General features: G+C 41.9%; 1 protein-coding gene across 1 annotated transcript in view; it reads right to left on the reverse strand.

Annotated features, from left to right (window-relative positions):
* LOC125462695 (synaptotagmin-6-like) overlaps positions 1-19223 on the reverse strand; it is a 275426-nt gene that overhangs the window by 8259 nt on the left and 247944 nt on the right. Inside the window, exons 5-6 of the mRNA XM_059653266.1 lie at positions 7294-7465; positions 5039-5168 (exon numbers count right to left, since the gene is read on the reverse strand). Of these exons, the coding sequence (XP_059509249.1) occupies positions 5039-5168; positions 7294-7465 (302 nt within the window). The remainder of the gene's footprint in view (positions 1-5038; positions 5169-7293; positions 7466-19223) is intronic.

Genomic DNA, 19223 nt, shown 5'->3' on the forward strand with positions numbered 1-19223 from the left:
ATTCGCAGCTGGTCAGATAGAACTAGCATGAATTCATCAAGAGTAGGTCAGGACTGATGAATCCAATTGAATGTTTTGAAGAGATGGCTAAAGAAAATCAGAGAATGACATTGCATGGCCACTGATTTAGACTTCCAGAAAAGCACTGATAAATTCCATCAGGAAATTGTTTTGGCTAACTTTGAAGGTCAGGAAATTTAAGATAAATTACTTTAGGTTTGGGCGATTAGTTGTGCAGATTACAGAGGGTAACAGGAATGTGAATTATGCTGATAAACAAAAATCTGCTTTGGTGTCTCAACTAGCCACTTTATTTAATAAAGATTAGCTGATGGCATTTAAAGCCACATGCCTGGGTCTGATGATACCATCAATATAAGCAGCTTTGTAAATAGACATGTAACATTATTCAGAGATAATCAATGATTAATCTATGAATAAATAGATTGATACTTAGAAGAATCATAGTGACAAATTGATTTTGGTGTAGCCAAGTGGGAGACTTTTGGAACAATCTCCAATTACTTTCCAAAAGTTTAAAGCTGGAAGCAGTAGAGGCTAATAAGAGGCAAGGCGTTAAAAGCAAGTCAGAAGGATTAGTGTATGATTGACCTTTGTACAAGTGGACTGTAATTCAGCAGGGTAGAATTATGTTTCAGTGATGCAAAGCCCTGGATAGACCACACGCATTGAGATCAGGCCTGGGCAATATAACTTAGCAAGTATCTATTGGTATTGGAGAGAGTGCTGAGTAGGTATGAAACCTGGGATCCAAGGATTAAGCAATGAGGGGAGATTATACAATCCAAATTCCCTTGAATGAATGTTAAGTGATGATTTTATTGGAGTTTTCAAAACAGTAAGGGGAACGGACACAGTACAAACAGCAACCTAATTTCTGTTGGTTGGGGAGTCTACGGCTAGGGCTCATAAAATAAAAACCTAGAGCCATTTCCCTTAGGAATGAGATTAGGTAAAAAAATACCACACAGAAAGAGTGGTGCAAGTTTGGAACTCCTCATGCCTCATCAGTGCTCAAGACTAAATCAAAGGTAAATTTAAAATCTGAGATTGAGATTTTTGTTATCTAAAGGTATTAAGGGACATGAATTAACAGTGCATATGTGGAGTTAGATCAGAAATCAGCCATACTTGTAGAATAAATAGCCTACCCTGTTCCTATGTTCCTATGTTATTGGGACTATATACAATTGAAGCTGATAATCCCAGGCTACTGTGTCCAGTTTAGGGAACTGAAACTGGTATGAGACATCCAAGAAAGAGATAGTTCACTCAAGAGCCACACACCTGAAAGCTGGTGTAGCAGGACTGAGTTACAAGGAGAAACAGGAGGAACATGGGTGTTTTAGCCTGGAATTGAGATTTTTGTTTGTAAAAGTGTTACGTTTACCTCTCCCACACCTTTCACTTTCTTGTTATCTTTTTTAAAGATGCCCAAGGAATAAACATGTTTTGAAGAGTAAATACCTTCACTCAACACTAAAAGGCAGGGAAAAGGTAAAACATTTTCTGGCTTAGGCATTGAGATCAGAACCAAATTAAAGACAGTAATGCATGACGGATTCACTTGACACGTCATCATCTGAAGTAATTTTCATTTCTTTGGTTTAAACAAGGTTTTTAGGTATTATTGAACCTCATAGACAGTCATGTCACTCAGTGATGAATTCAAGTCTGAAACATTTACTGTTTAATTAAGTGTTTGTTTCATCTCATTAAAGTAATTAGTTGGAAGACCATACAAAGAAATTTCTCATCAAGTCACATCATGTGTACTTTTACTCTCAGGTTATCAGGATCAAGCTCAATATGGTCTTATGATTCATTATTCATAGTTTTGGGGTTAGCCATAAAAGAAAAGAAAATATTATAAATAGAACTATGCCATAAACATTTGGAAATAAAATTTGATACAAAGAAAATCAAACATAAATATAAAGCAAAACTATGGCTCAAAAACACTGGTGTCTCAATTTACTTAGAAATCATAACACATCTAACCTGTAAGCTTGCTGTTCAGCAGCCGCCAAATAATGGAACTCATTTCATGTGCTCACTGTTTCCAAATCTCTTTACTCTCTCACTTATTTCAATGGTGTCTCAAACCTGTTATTAAATGTGGACCTGAATTTTGTCCCAATCACTAGTTTAAGACATATACTCCAAAACCTGATAACCTGTCATGTTAGGCAACTTTCTTCTGATGTCTATCTTAAATCCATTACACTTAAGCTTGCTCCAATTTCCTCTAATTCTATACTGGATTATTTACAGGGTTTTAATTTTTTTTGGAAAATGAAGAAGTGGACACTTAATTCAAGTAATGGATATATTGTGTATTCCTTGACGTGTTTAAAATCCTGATGCTAATTCATATTTACTCAGATGCAAAGTAAAATCAATTTTAATCAGCCATTTCAGACATGCCATGACATATCTTCATGGCCAGTTCAGACTTGAATCAGACCTTCTGGTCTAGAGATGGGGTACTGCCATGTATCATAAGAGATCCTTGATGCAATCTGTATATTAGCTTATGTGTTTTGAATTTTTGCACCTTGGAAGACTCCCACATTGCTAGCTTTGTCCTCTCATTTCCTGTTCCCCACATTCTTCTAATCAGGAATGGAATCCAGGGAATTGATTGGGACTTCACAGGCAAATGAAACTCTGCGGCCACGATCTAATATCAGATGTGGATCAGGCTGGCGACCGGAATTCATATCCCAGTCACTCCCTTCATAACATACCATAAAATCATGGAATGACACAACTCTCACATCCATGGCAGCTAACTGCAAAGGGGACACAGCTAATCCCAAGTGCCAAACACCCATTCTCCAGATATCCACAGTAATATTTTCGCTTTGGCTGATGATTCAATCTTTGATGACAGCCTCAATTGAAATTGCCTTAACCACATTCTCAGGCAGTGCATTTCCAATCCAAACCACTTGAGCATTAAAGAAACACTTTCCCTCATGTTGCTTTCTTAGCCACCCACCGAGGATCGATGTCTCCTGGCTTTTGTTTTCTTCACATGTGGGATGTGGTCGTGCCTGCCTCGGCCAGTATTTATTGTCCATTCCTAATTGCCCAGATGGCTGTTAAGAGTCAACCACATTGCTGTGGTCTGGAGTGACATGTGAGCCAGACCAGGTAAAGATGGTAGATTTCCTTCCCTAAAGGATGGATTTTCCCAACAATCAACAATTGTTTCATGGTCGTCCATAAAAACTCTTAATTCCAGATTAATTTTTGAGTTCAAATTCCACAATTTTCCATGGCAGGATTTGAACTCAGGTCCCCATGAACATTAGCTGAGTTTTGGGATTCATAGCCTGGTAATAATACCAATAGGCCATTGTGTCTCAGCCCTTGACTGTTCCACTAATGACAGCAGCACTTCCCTCTCTACTCTGTCTTGACCCAAAATGATTTTGATCATCTCCATCAAATGACATTTCAACCTTGAAACCCAGCCATTCTAATCGATCGACATAACTCAAGACCACCATCCCTGGAAACAATCCTTAACAATTAAATTTTTTTTGCTCCCTCTCTAAAGCCTGTGCATTAAAGTAGATTGAAGAAACTGGGAGTGTTCTCTCTGGAGTAGGAGGTCTGACTGAGGTTTTCAAAAATCATGAGCAAGCAGGATACAGCAGATAGGATGAGACCTTACCCAGGTTGTGGAAGAAACAAGGAGGAGAGGGAACAGATTTACAGCAACATGAAAACAAAGCAAAGGTGCTGTGAGAGAAAACATTTTCACACAGTGAGTAGTTGGTGCATAAAATGGTCTGCCTGGAAATGTGGTGCATTCAAGAGTTTAATTAGATGATTATTTGGATAGAAATAGTGTACAGGAATATGGGGAAATGGCAGGAGATTGGCACTAGTTATTATAGCCAATGCAGACACAATGTGCCAATGGGCCTTCTATACTGTCATAATCAATAATTCTGTGAAATGCAGTATCCAGGACAGTAACAGTACTTCAGCTGAGGCCAGACGAGCACCTTATAAAGATTTTCTATAACCTTCTGCTTTTGTGCAGCATACCTCTCTTTACAAGTTAGCTCATGTTTCAGAGCGGAACAAGTCGTACAACTTTTCATCGTTGATTTTTCGGTACAACATTTTCTGAGGAATTTGGGTAAAGGATCCAGATTTTGATAGTTGGAGAACAAAGTTGGAAGTAAAAGAAGGGAGAATGAAATCGGATGACGTTGCACTGAAAAGACAAGATTTAGAGATAGCTTCCAAGTTTTGAAGGCTCAAGAATTAAGGGGTGCAAGTCACAAATGACGGACTGGCAGAATGTAAACATTACAAGCTATAGGATGTAGGATGAGTGCCTTGGAAGTACAAAGGAGAGGAAAGTATGGTGCAGCACTGACAACAATAGTATGATTGAAAGCAAGGGATGGAGAAAAGTTATGATGGGATGAAAATTTGATTGTTAAGTGAGAAAAGGAAAGCCCATAGACCATTATGTTTGTGTCGTAACCTGTCTGGAGGTGAGGACATTGCACTCAAAGAGACTCCCATATGTGGGAGCTTAGAAGGGATTCAGACTTTATAGAGGGATAGTGTTACTGTGGAAATCAGCAGAGGTAGTTTTCACCTTCAGGTGCTGAGTAACAATCTAGCAGAGCAAACATGCTGCCCATTGTATATTCCACTGCCGTTTGGAATTGGCAAATTCCTGCCCAAAGGGTCAAAATAACAATTACATTTCATCCATTTACTGTGAAAACATACTGGTTTTGCTTCAGAACCCACACAAAATCAGCCCCTTTGGATGCAACAATCATTGGATTCACTTGATTGCACATATAATCATACAGAACATCTACATTTTTAATTTCTATTGCTGTATTTTAGTTACAACCTGTTTGCATTCAACTGCAAGATTGTGTACAAAGGAAAATGACACTACATCTGAAGTATACAGAATCATTGGGATACATGTTTTGTACAACAATTACAATGCAATATGAAGTTCTCTTACCTCTACTAAGGGGTGCCAGTGTGCAATTGGTTTCCGTGGGTATGCCAGCATCTCATTCCAGTGGTCCCTCCCCAGACCTTCAGCATTGATGCCCACGCGACACACTCCAATGATCTCATTATGGCCAACACTAGTCACCATGAAATGAAGGAAACGTTTGTTAATACATATTCCTTTTGTTTGACTTCCACTGTACAAAGTATCAGAAATGGACTGAAGCCAACGAGAAACCAACCAATCTCTTGCATGTTACTCAGTGTCCAAAGTGAACTTGGACTGTGGAGATCATAGACTGAGCCCCAGTTTGTGTGGAGTTTACTGATCTCACACAAATTAACTGTAGCGGTCTTATAATTAACCTCAGTGCATCTGCGTTAGAGAAGTGTAAAATCACCTGGAGTTCTTATTTCTGGTCACCACCCAGTTGATCAAACTGGGATGCACATGCATCAGGGGAGGGTCATGTTGAGTTTCTACAGGATGTTGGTGAGGCTTCTTCTGGAATACTGCGTCCAGTTCTGGTTGCCCAGTTATAGGAAGGGTGTTATTGAGCCAGAGAAAGTACAGAGGAAATTTTTCAGCGTATTGCTGGGGTACAGGAGATTTGAGTACAGAAAGTTTGGATAGTTTGGGACTTTTTTTCACTGGAGCGTAGCAGGTGGAGAGGTGACTTTAAAGGAGTTTATAAAGTAATGAGGGGGATAGACAGAGTTAATGGCAGTTGACTTTTTCCCTAGGATGGGGGATTTCAAGACGAGGGGGCACATTTTTAAGGAGAGAGATTTAAAAAAGACATGACGGGCAACTTTTTTTTTTACACAGATGCAGGTTCCCTTGTGGAATGAACTTCCAGAAGAAGTGGTGAATGTTGGTACAATTACAACATTTAAAGACATTTGGATAAGTATATGAGCAGGAAAGGTTTGGAGGGATATGGGCCAGGAGTAGGCAGGCGGGACTAGTTTAGTTTCGGGTTATGACCGAAGAGTCTGTTTCTGTGCTGTATGACTCTATGACTATGACATATATTCTTGTACACACAATCTGGCTTTACAGCATTTGCCTGTTTGGCTGCACACAACATGACTTAATAGCTACAAGAGTGGAAGTGGGAAATTTGAAGGGGAGAAGAAAACCCATGTGAACTGATCTCCATGGCACTGTGCAGATGGTGGACAAGCTGTGTGAATTTTGAATTACCTTCTAGCAACGAATAAGGGAGGAGCTCATTTTTACAGCTGATACTATTAAGGTACAACCTTCATTTATTAACTTTTTACAGCTGCAAATTGCATGTTAACTGACTTCAGAAGTAGACAACATCTCCTGTGAGCTAATGTTGCATCTTTGACAGTCTGTCACACTGATTTGCCGTGTCACAAGTTTATCATTCCTTATACTTTTAAAAGAGAATTTTATGTATGACTTGAAAAGGAGAAGAAGACAAAATCGAAGGTTGTAAGAAACCAGTGGGAAGATGTGACTAACATTGGCAGAATAGTCTGAATTGTAATATTCATGAACATTAACTCCATTTATGCTTAATTACAGGAGAGCATATAATAACAGGAGGAGTTTGTAGGCGATTAGGTGAGTGAGGTGACTGGAGGGAGCAAGCTGTCGGCAGGTTGGGGGTCAGCAATGTTACTGGGGGGGTGAAATTCAGAGATGGAATGTGACCAGGAGTGGAGGTGATCTGGGGTATATTGGTAGGATGCAGAAAAATTGAACAGGAGCGAGTTGGGTGATCAGAAAAGAACAGCAAGCAGGACACAGGGGACCATTAGTGGGCCGGTGCAGGAGGGTGTAGCATGATCTAGGATTGATCAGGATGGAGAGAAAATTGGAAAGAACGGGGGAGAAATTAGAAGAGAAAGTAGGAGTGACCAGCAGAATTTGGGTGCGAAAGTGATGGGAAGGGGCCTAATAGAGGATTACAATGGCATCTGCTTCTGCTTCAGGTAAACAGGGGGTAGGGGGGCACCCAATACCTGATATTAGCAGATAAGGGAAGTTTAACAATGCTTATAGTGGTTCTTAATAATAATAATAATAATAATAATAATAATAATAATAATAATAATAAAAAATCTTAATAATAGTTCACTCTAAGATTCATCATCTGCTCTCCACTTGTGTCACATATTATAGAATCAAAGCTTAAACAGGGAAGTTTTCTCCTGATAGTGTGCTGGTTGGCTGTGAAATCTTCAGTCTAGCTTGTCAGTGAGTTTTACTAGGGTTCTTCTACTCACCGGTCATAGTCCATGACTGAGATCAGTAGGCTGACCTGGTCCATGTTCTCTGGAGGAATGTCAAAGATAATCGCCTCGTTGTAAGTAGGATTTAACGTGTTTTTCTTTATGGTTGTTTTCTTCTTTTTTAACCTTCGACCTTCGCACAGCAAAGACACCTTGACGTACGGATCTAGGAAAGGAAGGCGTCCGATCACATTCATGCATTATCAATGGGTAGGCTGACCTCCAAAAGAATGCTGAATAAGTGGCAGTCACATTATTATTCCTTCTCACATCTTGGTGAAATTCACAGGCGACTGATTCATTCATCTTCATTTGACAATTGTAAAGAATTCAGATCTTACCCAGAGATGATTGGTTGCAGAGTTTGCTTTAGTCCAATAATAGCCAAAATCAAAAAATGGGTGAATTTTAGAGCCAGTGGCTACTCTTTCGCAGCACATGCCTCAAAGTTAAATCTGCTAATCTTTTAGTGAAATATCCTTTCACTCAACAGAGTTAGTTCTACTGGGTTCTGCTGCCAAAGCAGCTGTTAAACACTGTGCCTTTAAAGCACCCTCTTTACTCTGTGATGGGAAAGGAAGGAGAGTGAAGATAAGAGACATTGTATTTAATTAAGCATGACCAATAAAGTAAATGTTTTCAGAAATGCTTGGGAAAAATCTTGGGCTGTGAGGAACACTGGTGAATGACATTGAAAGTTTCAAACTGGTGCAGCATACGCTGGCAAGCTGGGAGGAAATATGTATCTATTTCTGTAAAGATGCTATTTTATCAAAAGTAGAGTGTCATGTAAAAGTACTCCACAAGATAGGATCTAGTTGTCCTAGTGAATACAAAAAAAAATTCCTCTTCTCCTTTGGTGAATTAATTGCCTGCCAACTACTGTTTTATCTATATTCATATTAGTGTGTTTGTTATAGTAAGAATCTTAAAAAGTCTTGCCCTTTAGTTATTTCTGTCAGCCACAGGGAAATTCATCTCTTTATAAATGTTATCCAGCCCTACATGGATTTAACAAATGCAACACAAAGGAAAGCATCAGATTAGTTTAGTGAAACTAATAAAGTGTGATTAAGAATAGTTTCAGTGGCAGAGGAGCTCAGGCAGGATTAAAGATACAAGTAGACAGCATCACAGGAACACAGAAACATAGAACATAGGAGCAGAATAGGCCATTCAGCCTATCAAGTCTGCCCCATCATCATAAACTATGGCTGATCATCTCCTTGATATCAATGTCCCACACTATCTGCACATCCTTTAATGTCAATATTCTTCATAACCTATTAATTTCTGCCTTGATTCTGCTCAATGATTGAGCTTCCACTGCTCTCTGGGGTAGAGAAGGAAACACTGCTATTGTCTATGTTTCCTCGAGGATATTGTTGATCACTTTTCAGATTGAAGACTCTGAATTTGTTGAGTTTCTCTACTCTCTTATCCACTAGATCTCGTGATTCTAGGTTTTTATAACTCATTTGGATTCCTTATTTATTATAACTACAGGGTGGGTGACATCCATTGTCTCTGAGTCAGAACCTCCAGGTTCTACTCTCACTCCTCAGTTTGTGACCAAGAAAGGTGCATTCATGATGTGTCCAAACAGACTGAGCATCAATCTGCAAATCCTTCTAATACCCATCAATGGCAAGTGACAAGTGTGTAAGATCTTCCTGATCAGCCATGAGATGGGAAGAACATTGGAATTTCGAGACTCACTATCCATGGTTTAAGCTTTCAACAGGCAAGCACAGTGGTACATTGCCTCAGCAACTAAGAGTTGCGTGGGGGCTAGATGAGCAGTCAGCATCAGCTTGCTGCCAACAGTATGGAATTCAGCTCCCACTGCTGCTGGGGTGGTTTTGTAACCTATCACGTTTCCCTACTTTGTGACTCTGCAACCAGACCTGCCTTTGAAAAGTGATCTCCAGAAGAAGATGAAGAAGAAATTGACAGAGCCCTTTGCTGCAGTGCTGCTGAGATACTGATTTCCAGACACCATTTGTTTATTTCCATGTTTGAACTTTTAGGGGTCTGAGCAACATGTGATAGAATAACAGCAATGAGCCCAACCCAATGTTAAAACCATCTCGCTCCATCTATTTTGTTTTATCTCCATTCTATGCTTTTCACAAGTGGTGTGATGAGATTCTTACCAGGCAGCAGGAGCTGGTCAAGTGTTGGTCATTGGTACTTGTTAAATGCCTTGTAAACATCGCAACCCACTTTATTAATCTCCCTGCTCCCACCTTACAAAACTCACCGAACAAATTCGACTTCAGGAAAACTCAACAAGGAAACCAATGTGAGATCCCTGCCACATTTAACTCATCGCTTGCTCTGAACAACCCTCCTGTTGGACAATGGGCACCAAGATCTTGAAGCAAGCTTCATCGGCACCGGCCACATTAACCCACATTCAAAAGCACCGCTTCTACGGACCCACTTTGATTTGCCTCCAAGCCCCTTTTGCATTACAGTGTGTGTATCACAAAGTGCACTGGGTAACTGCCATTGCGACACTGCAGCAAGGACATTGTGTGCTCAGGGAAACACTCCCAGCATCTCTGGGACTTTCGCTTGCTCTCACAGCACTCACTCATTCTGCTCACGTCTCCCATGCCTTGCATTGCCTTGCTTTGTCCTCTCAGTTAGAGATACCAGGCTCACTGTACTGTTGCCTTTCCTTGCTGTTCAGTGCAGGCACAAAGTCAGGAAGATGGCGTAGTAGTCAACAGGCCTCAGTCAAGTCCAGGAGGGGAGCCATCACTCAGGGATGCCGGGACAGTGAATAAAGGGTCACCTGTGATACCAGACTAAGCCCTGCTCGAGGTGGTCAGAGCCAGGATCCTCTCTTCATCAGGGACGAAGAGCCAAACGGCAAGTAGAATACCACCTGTCCTGACTCTGTCATACTGTAGGCTGCTTAGGCGGCTTTTCACTGGAATGAGAGAGAGACAGGTTCTATGGGAGATTAGACTGGATGGCGCATCTGGTAGTGTGGGTGCAGGTACAGAAGTGCCTGAGTGAGTAAGTAGGCAACGCAGAGGGCATGCAGAGTGATTGGTGTCAGGGGTTTGGGGGCAACAGGTGAAAGTGAATGGGGAAGATTTTCAGGCAGTAGCAAGAGTGGTAGAGCATGTGCCTTGGTGGGGCTTGGGGATAGAGTGAGTTACTGGAGAGAAGGTGATGGCACTTACACTGGCAAATTGGTGAAGGCTAATGATCTTCTTCCTACAGTGCTGGGCATTGGTCCAGATGGTTCAAATTGCTTTGACCCAGGTGGTAACCTAGGACCAGGCTAGCGTGATCAGGTGTTGTAGCCTCCATTGCACATTCCATGACAAGTTCCATCTCTATACCAACCCATCCAACAGGAGCCCCAAGTCCTGCCTGCAAAGCAGAGCTCTGTTTACTGTTAGTCTACCATGTTGAGAGGGAATCTCTGGACTAATAACATTTTTCCTTGGTGCACAGCGTGTTTTATAGATGGTGCGAATGCAAGAGATGCTGGGGAGTTATGGAATATTCACTGAGTGCCAAATTGTTCTGAGAATGTGTATGGTAAGGTCGGGTACAAATGGGACATGAGAGATGCCACAGGGAATGGTGGGTAATCAATGAGGTGAGCGTGGTAAGGTTGGTGACAAAACTCACTAGGCCTCATTGCGACAATTCCAAAAAAAATCAACACAGCTTAGACTTGCTCCAAAAAACGTAAGATTCAATCCTTAAAACTAATCTACATTATGCTGTATTAAAGAGATAAATTAACTCAATTCGATGGGCTGTACTTTTTACAGAGTAATGGGGATCAAGAAATCAGGGACTGGTTTAAGTTTTAAATTCTGCTCCAGTTTTGTTCTTTAAGGCTCCTCACGCTCAGCTTTGTTGGGAGGGCAAGCACAGGACTGACCCCCTAAACCTCTAATGTAAACCCATGTGGATGAGTTCTTTTGGAAAGACAAGAATATGAAAGGCAGACTTGCTCCAATCAAAGCCAAGCCACTGGTCTGCCTCAGAATTTACCCCCAGCGTTTTATCTCCACTTGGAGTTTACTTTTATTTGTTGGCCTCTTCAGCTTTGGCAAAGGCTTCTCTTGGGTGAGAGACCTTCAAAGTATTAATAACTTGCCTAATTTTGGTATCTCTAGTGACCATTTTACGGATTTCACTGCACCAGTCTCAAGTGTTTCCTCATCTTTAATTGTTGCTTTACAATAGATACCAAATAGTTTTATTACTCTTCAGCCTCCAGAACCCCTCAGGAGGGCTTAATCTCTTTATTAAAACTTTCCACAGCTTTTCTTGTCATATGTAAACCATACACTTATCTCTGTTGACTTTAATCTACAATGCTTTGTCCATCTTTTAGGTTGTTCTGCCTTGTTGGCTATTTCATTTGTCTCAATCTGTCTTCCACCCTCCATCTGGGCATCACCAATGAACTGTTTAACTTCCATTGCATTTCTGAAGCCAGACAGAGTCCATAATACATGGAACAGTTATCCTTTCACCAATTCCTAAGATACTCCACCAATCTCCTGAATAATTCTTGTTACTTCCACTCAGAAAACCTCTTACCAACTCCATGTTCACCTTGGAGACCCACTGCTTTCAGTGTGAAGAGCTTTTTTGAGCCTTTTTGGAAGTCTTGGTACTGTACAGCACAGGTCATTGACCTAAAGTATTGGCCTTGATTTTGTCTGCAGGTAGGATGGAGCTGTTGTGGGGGGCGGTGTGAGGAAGGACCAGAGATAGAGTAGCCTGACCACAGTGAGCCTCAGCAAGAATTGGAGGAAGAACTGGAGCAGACACTGCAACATCACTGAAGTGGAATAGTTTCCAGAGATGCGTGTGGCTGCAGGGCTGAATCATTAATGCTTTGTTTCTGAAAAGACAGATAACAGTCTGTTCTTCATTGACACTGACGATGGAAGAAACCTGTTCCAGATTGAAGAAAAATAGAAACTGCCATGAATTAACCTAATTCGACAATCAGTGTTTAAAAATGCCAAAGTCCAAATCAGACAATTGACGACTCTGCAACAAACATCGTTAACACATGAGTTGCAGCCTGTTAACATCTTCATTTGGTGCGCCTTAAGCCGAGCTATTGGTCAGTTGGATATCCTGCTGGATGCTGGCAGCAGATCCAAGGCAGAAAGCACTAACCCTCTCAGGGTAAGGTCTGAAGATCTGCTCCTTCTAGCACTGCCTGTGGGTCATGGTTGAACAGGGCTGCTCATCTCCCAGTGCTCAAAACTAAGCTGCCAGTCTTCAAGTGACCTGAAGCGTTACTTAGAACTCCAGCTCCTGCCCATGTGTGCATCTCCTGGGGCTAAACACTGTTCCTACCCACCAGGCAGTCAATCCAGTATGTACGTTGGTCCAAAGCAATTCAAACCTCTATGTGTCCTAGCATTTCTGATTTCTTCACTCATTCCAATGATACTGTATCCTTACATCTCCATCCACTAATATAACAAATTTAACTTAAATTTATATAGCACCTCTTCTATAATGAAACGTTCCAAGATACTTCATGAAAATATTATAAAACAAGACGTGACGTTGACACACAAAGTGATATTAGTGGATGGGTTAACAAGGCATATGTTTTAAGAAGTATCCTAAAGGAGGAAAGAAGCATAGAGGTGTCAAAAGGAATTTCTAGAGTGAAGGGCCTTGATCGGTGAAATTACAGCTAACAATGATGCAACAATTATAATTTCACTTGCACAATTATCATTTACTGTCATGACTGAAGCATTAGAGCATCTCCAGATGTTTATTTTCATACCACGAGAAAGCAGATTACCTGGTCACATTTTCGATTACCATTATTTGGGAATTTGCAGTATACTAATTGGCTGCTGTTTTTCTCTAGGTTACAATAGTGATTACACTACTTAATGTGCTTTCCTAGCAGGACATCAAAAGTGTTGTATGAATGAAAATTCTTCTTTTCACCGTTTCATCCACTTGAGTGTCATTCAGTTCAGTGTTTGCTCACACAAGAAATAAGATCGCACTGAGCAACTATTGCCCATTTTGTCTTCCCTGCGATGGATGATGAATGTCAGAACAACATCATGGAATATTCATGGTAATATACTTTCCAGGGATTCTGCACTCGAACTACATAATACAAGCAGTAGCACTGTTTTTCCGAGTAAGGACGTTCACAAATAATGAATTGGAGTGAGACAGCAGGTGTTACATCAGCAAATCTATGTATATTGTTGACTTAGGAAAGGCTGTCTAGGAATTTTGTATAAAGTTGGGGGAAGGTGAATATTTCATCATAGAGTAACAGTATAGAAACAGGACATTTAGCTCATCAGGTCCACTGAACCTCAAAACAGCATCTCACTCTGGTCCACCACCACACCCACCTCCCAACCTATCCCTGTAACCCTGCATTTCCTATGGTCAATCCACCTAGCCTGCACATCTTTGGACTGTGGGAAGAAATTTACACAGACACAGGGAGTATGTGCAAACTCCACAAAAACAGACTCCCAAGGGTGGAATCAAACCACAGATCCCTGAGTATGAGTCACTGAGCCATTGTACTAGCCATATTTGTGGCCCCATTGGAAATCCATGCTTAAAGCCAGGAGATGGAAATTCAACATTGTATCTCTCATGCTGTGCTCCCTGAAGACAGGGATCGTGGATTAATCCCTACCACGTAACCAGTTAATTGATCTGCTGAAATAGTGCAATAAATCAGGATTAATTGGATTGTTCATGTTCAGCAAACTGAGGAAGAGTTTTGCTTTCGAAAGAGCACAATCTCTCCATATTTGCAGGGTGTGGGAACTGATAATTAACTAATGAAACAAATTCAGTCTTAGTACAATTTACTCAATATGAAATCACTGATTTTCAAGCTGACAGGCAACATCACATTTAGATGGGAACTGTTTTCACACATCGTCTGACCTATCCTGAACATGTCATAGAGTCTGAGTCCTACAGCAAGGAGACAGGCCCTTCGACCCAAACTGGTCTCTGCCAACCATAATGTCCGTCCATGCTAACCCTATTTCCCTGAACTTGGCCCATATCCTTCTAAACCTTTCCTATCCATGTATTCATCCAAATGCCTTTTAAATGTTGTTAATGTATCTGCTTCAACCACGTCCACAGGCAGCTCTTTCCATATACGTATCACCCTCTGTGTAAAAACATTGCCCCTCAGGTTCCCATGTATTCGTTCCCCTCTTACCCTCTAGTCCTCGATTCCCCCCAACCCAGGGGAAAAGACTGAGTGCATTCACCCTATCCACGCCTCTCATGATCTTATAAACTACTACAAGATCCCCTCTCCATCTCCTATGCTGTGAAGAATAAAGTCCTAGCTTGTCCAACCTTTCCCTATAACTCAGTCCCTTGCATCCTGGCAACATCCTTGTAATTTTCTTCTGCACTCTTTCCAGTTTAATAACAACATTCTTTCTACACCAAGGTGACTAAAACTGAACACAATACTCCAAGTGCAGCCTCACTGATGTCCTGTATAATGGCAACACAACTTCCTCACTTCTGTACTCAATGCCCTGACTGATGAAGGCCAGTGTGCCAAAAGCCTTCTTCACTGCCCTGTCTACTTGTGACTCTACTTTCAGAGAACTGTGCACCTGAATTCCAAGACATTTTGTTTCTCTGCAATATTTAAGGCCCTAACATTCACCATGAAACTCCTATCTTGATTTCACTTTCCAAATTCAAACCTCACACTTGTCTATATGAAACTCCATTTGCCATTTCTCATCCCACTTCCCCAGCTCATCAAGATCTTGTTGCAATTTCTGATAACCTTCCTCACTGTCCACGATTCCATCTATTTTAGTATCATCCGCAAACTTACCAATCATGCCTTGTAGATTGTCATCCAAATTATTGATGTAGTTAACAAACAGCAATGGGCCCAGCACCGATCCCTGAAGCACACCACTAGTCATAGGTCTCCAGTCCGTCTAGCATCCTTCCACTATTACTCTCTGCTTCCTACCATCAAGCCTACTGTGTACCCAATTTGCCAGCTCTCCCTGGATTTCAAATGATCTAACCTTCCAGAACAGCTTACCATGTCGAACTTCATCAAAAGCCTTACTGAATTCCATACAGACTACATCTACTGCCCTGTCCTCATTAACCTTCGTGGTGTCTTCAAAGAGTGCATTTGTGATGCATAATGCTGATTACTTCTAATCAAATCTTGCCTTTCCAAATGCATGTATATCTTATTGCTCAGAATCTTCTTAAGAACTTACCTACCACAGACGTTAGGCTTACTGGTCTATAATTTCCAGGTTTTTCTTTGCATCCCTTCTTGAATAAGGGCACAATATTTGCTACTTTCCAAACTTCCAGGGCCTCACCCATGGCTAACAATGATGCAAATGTATCAGCCAGGGCCCCTGCAATTTCTTCTCTAGCATCTTGCAGGGATCGTGGATATATCTGGTCAGGATCAGAATATTTATCCATCTTCATACATTATAATACCTCCAACAACTCCTCCACTGTGATCTGGACTGTCCCCATGATACTGCCACTAACTTGCCCATGTTCCCAATCTTTCATGTCTTTCTCCACAGTAAACACAGGAGAAATATTCATTTTGGACCTCTCCTGTCTCCAAAGGCTCTGCACATAAATGTCCACTTTGGTTTTTGAGGGGTCCTATTCTCTCTTTAGTCATTCTTTTTCCTTTAACATACTTAAAGAAATCTTTTTGGATTCACATTAGTCTGCTCAGCCAAAGTTATTTCATGCCCCCCTTTCACCTTCCCAGATTTCCTTCTTCAGTAAACTCCTGTATCCGCTGTATACCTCCAGGGATTCCCCGGATTGCAGCTGCCTGCTCCTGAGCCATGCCTCCTTCATTTTTCTGGTCAAAGCCTCAAGATCTCTTGTCACCCAGGGTTCCCTGCTCTTGCCAGCCTTGACCTTCACCACCCCCGCCCACAGGAACATATTGATCCTGAACTCTAGCTATCACACTTTTAAAAGCCTCCAACTTGCCAGAGGTGCCTTTTCCTGCGAACAAACTACTCCAATCAACCCTTGCAAGCTTCTGTCTAATTCCATCAAAATTCACTTTGCCCCACTTCAGAACTTGAACCTGTGGACCAGGTTTGTCTTTCTCCGTAACTATTTTAAAATTAAGAGAACTATGGTCACTGGTCTCAAAGTGCTCCCCCAGTGTCACCTCAGTCACCTGTCCTGCCCTATTTCCCAAGAGTAGGTTGTTGGCTTGCTCGCTGAGCAACTGGTAATCAAACAGACGTTTTGCCACCATGCTTCGTAACATCATCAGTGTGGCCGCTGATGAAGCAATGTTGTTCTACTCGGCTTAGTGTTTATATGATCTGGCCTGTTAAGTTGGGTTGTGTCATTTCTGGTTTTGTTCTGCATGGGGTTGTACATGGGATCTAATTCCACATGTTTGTTGATTGCATTATGATGGAAAACCAGGCCTGTAGGAATTCGCATGTGTGTCTGTGGTTGGCTTGAGCTCGGAGAGTCACATTGTCCCAGTTAAATTGATGGCCTTCATTGTCCGAGTGCACCGAGATGAGGGAAAGTTTATCATGTCATTTTGCTACCTGCTGGTGTTTGTGTATCCTGATGGCTACTTTCTTCCCTGTCTGGCCAATGTAATGTTTGTTGAAGTAATTGCAAGGTATTTTGTTAAGTACACTGGTCCTACATGTCATGGGTATGGGGTCTTTGATCCTTGTCGATGTTTGTTGATGAACAATGCTGCTTCATAGGAAGCCATATTGATGACGTTACCTAGCATGGTGATGAAATGTCTGTATGATAACCAGCCAGCTCAGCGAGCAAGCCAACAACTTCATCCACAACCTGAGCTACAAATCTTTGCAAGAACCTTAAATCCCCAAGAGTAGGTCACATTTTGCCCCTTCCTGAATAGGACCCTCTGCATACTGCTTGAGGAAACTTTCCTGAACGCATTTAACAAATTCCTCCTCATCTAAGCATTTAATAACATGGCAGGCGCAGTCTATGTGAGGAAAATTAAAATCCCCCACTATGACCCCACTATTACTCCTGCAGTCTCCCCAGTCTCCCTGCATAATTGTTCCTCTAATTCCCATTGACTATTTGGGGGCCTGTAGTACAACCCCGATAACGGCACCATCCCCTTCTTATTTCTTAGCCCCACTCACACAGCCTCACTGGATGATCCCTCAGTTATTTCATTTTTGACTACTGGTGTGATACTCCTCTGAATCAAAAATGCAATCCCCCTCCCGTCTTTCCTCCACCTATGTCCCATCTAATGCAACTGCACCCTGGCACATTAAGCTTCCAGTCCTATCCCTCCCTTATCCATGTTTCTCTCATGGCTATATCCCAGTCCCGCTTTCATATCCTCGCCCTTAGTTCATCAGCCTTACCTGTCAGCTCGTGCATTGAAATAGATGCAATTTAATTTAACAGGCATTTCTTGCTCCCAGTCCTGTTCTAGCCTAACCTGTTTCCTCAGCTTGCTATTTCTGATTACTGTATCCCCTTCCAGCCTTGCACTTACCTCCTGCTGTTGAGGATCCCACATCCTCCTGCCAATCTAATTTAAACCCTCACTTGTATCACAAACAAATTTTCCCACCTGGATATTGGTCCCCATCCAGTTTAGGTGAAAACTGTCCCTCTTGAACAGGTCACCTCTGCCCCAGAAAAGATCCCAATGATCCAGGAATCTGAGTCCCTGCCCCCAGCACCAATTCTTTAGCCATGCATTCATCTGCTATATCCTCCTGTTCTTACCCTAACTAACACTTGGCACTGGAAGTAATCTGGTAATTACGACCATTGAGATCCTGGTTTTTAGCCTTTTTCCTAGCTCTCTATAATCACTCTGCAGGACCTCATCCCTATTCCTACCTGTGTCATTTGTGCCAACATGCCCAATGACTTGTGGCTGCTCACACTCTCCGTTGAGAATGTTCTGCAGCCGCTCCGAGACTTCCTGGACCCCGGCACCTGGGAAGCAACGCACCATCCTGGATTCCCATCTGCAGTCACAGAATCTCCTGTTTGTCCCCCTAACTATCCAATCTCCTTTTACTAAGGCTCTACTTACCTTTAGCCTTTCCTGGTGTGTCCCAGAGCCAGCCGTGGTGCCACTCGCCTGGACACTGCTGCTTTCCCCTGAACGGTCGTTCCCCTCTCCAACAGTATCCAAAACAGTATATTTTTTTTCAAAGGGGAAGGGCCACAGGAGATTCCTGCTGTCTCTGCCTACTCCCTCTGCATTTCCTGGTGGTCACCCAGCTACTCTCTGCCCGCACCTTAGGTGTGACCACTTCACTGAAGCTCTTATCTATGAAGCGCTCAGCATCTCGGATGATCCTGAGTGTATCCAGCTCCAGCACCAGCTCCCTAACATGATCTCCCAGGAGCTGCAGTTGGGTTCACTTCCCATAGGATCGTCAAGAGGGATGGTGGAAGTCTCCTTGAGCTTCCACACCCTGCAGGAGGAGCATGCCACTGCCCTAGCTACCATCTCAAATGCTGGTAGACTGAAGATGGAAGTTAAAGAGACTTTACCTGAGCTCACCTGTACTTTCTGCTGAGCTGCTGCTCACAGAAGCCTCTTGAGCCTGGTACTGTTGAAGACTGGTGAATAAAAATTGATCACTAGATAAAAATGAATGGCGCACTCTGCAAATACTGGGATGCTGAATTAAGTGAGTAAGTTGGATCTTGCCCCTATTGCTTTGAGCATTACCTAGGGGAAACTGGCTTCTCAGAATCTGAAAATTGAGGAGCCCTACTTTCAATCAGCTCTGAAAATGGACAAACATTTTGGATGGAAGGAAACTATAAATATTGTATTATAAGACTTCAACTACAATTTTTGAAGAACTAATTTATTA

This window comes from Stegostoma tigrinum, chromosome 21 (genome assembly GCF_030684315.1).
Source record: "Stegostoma tigrinum isolate sSteTig4 chromosome 21, sSteTig4.hap1, whole genome shotgun sequence".
Classification (NCBI taxonomy): Eukaryota; Metazoa; Chordata; class Chondrichthyes; order Orectolobiformes; family Stegostomatidae; genus Stegostoma; species Stegostoma tigrinum.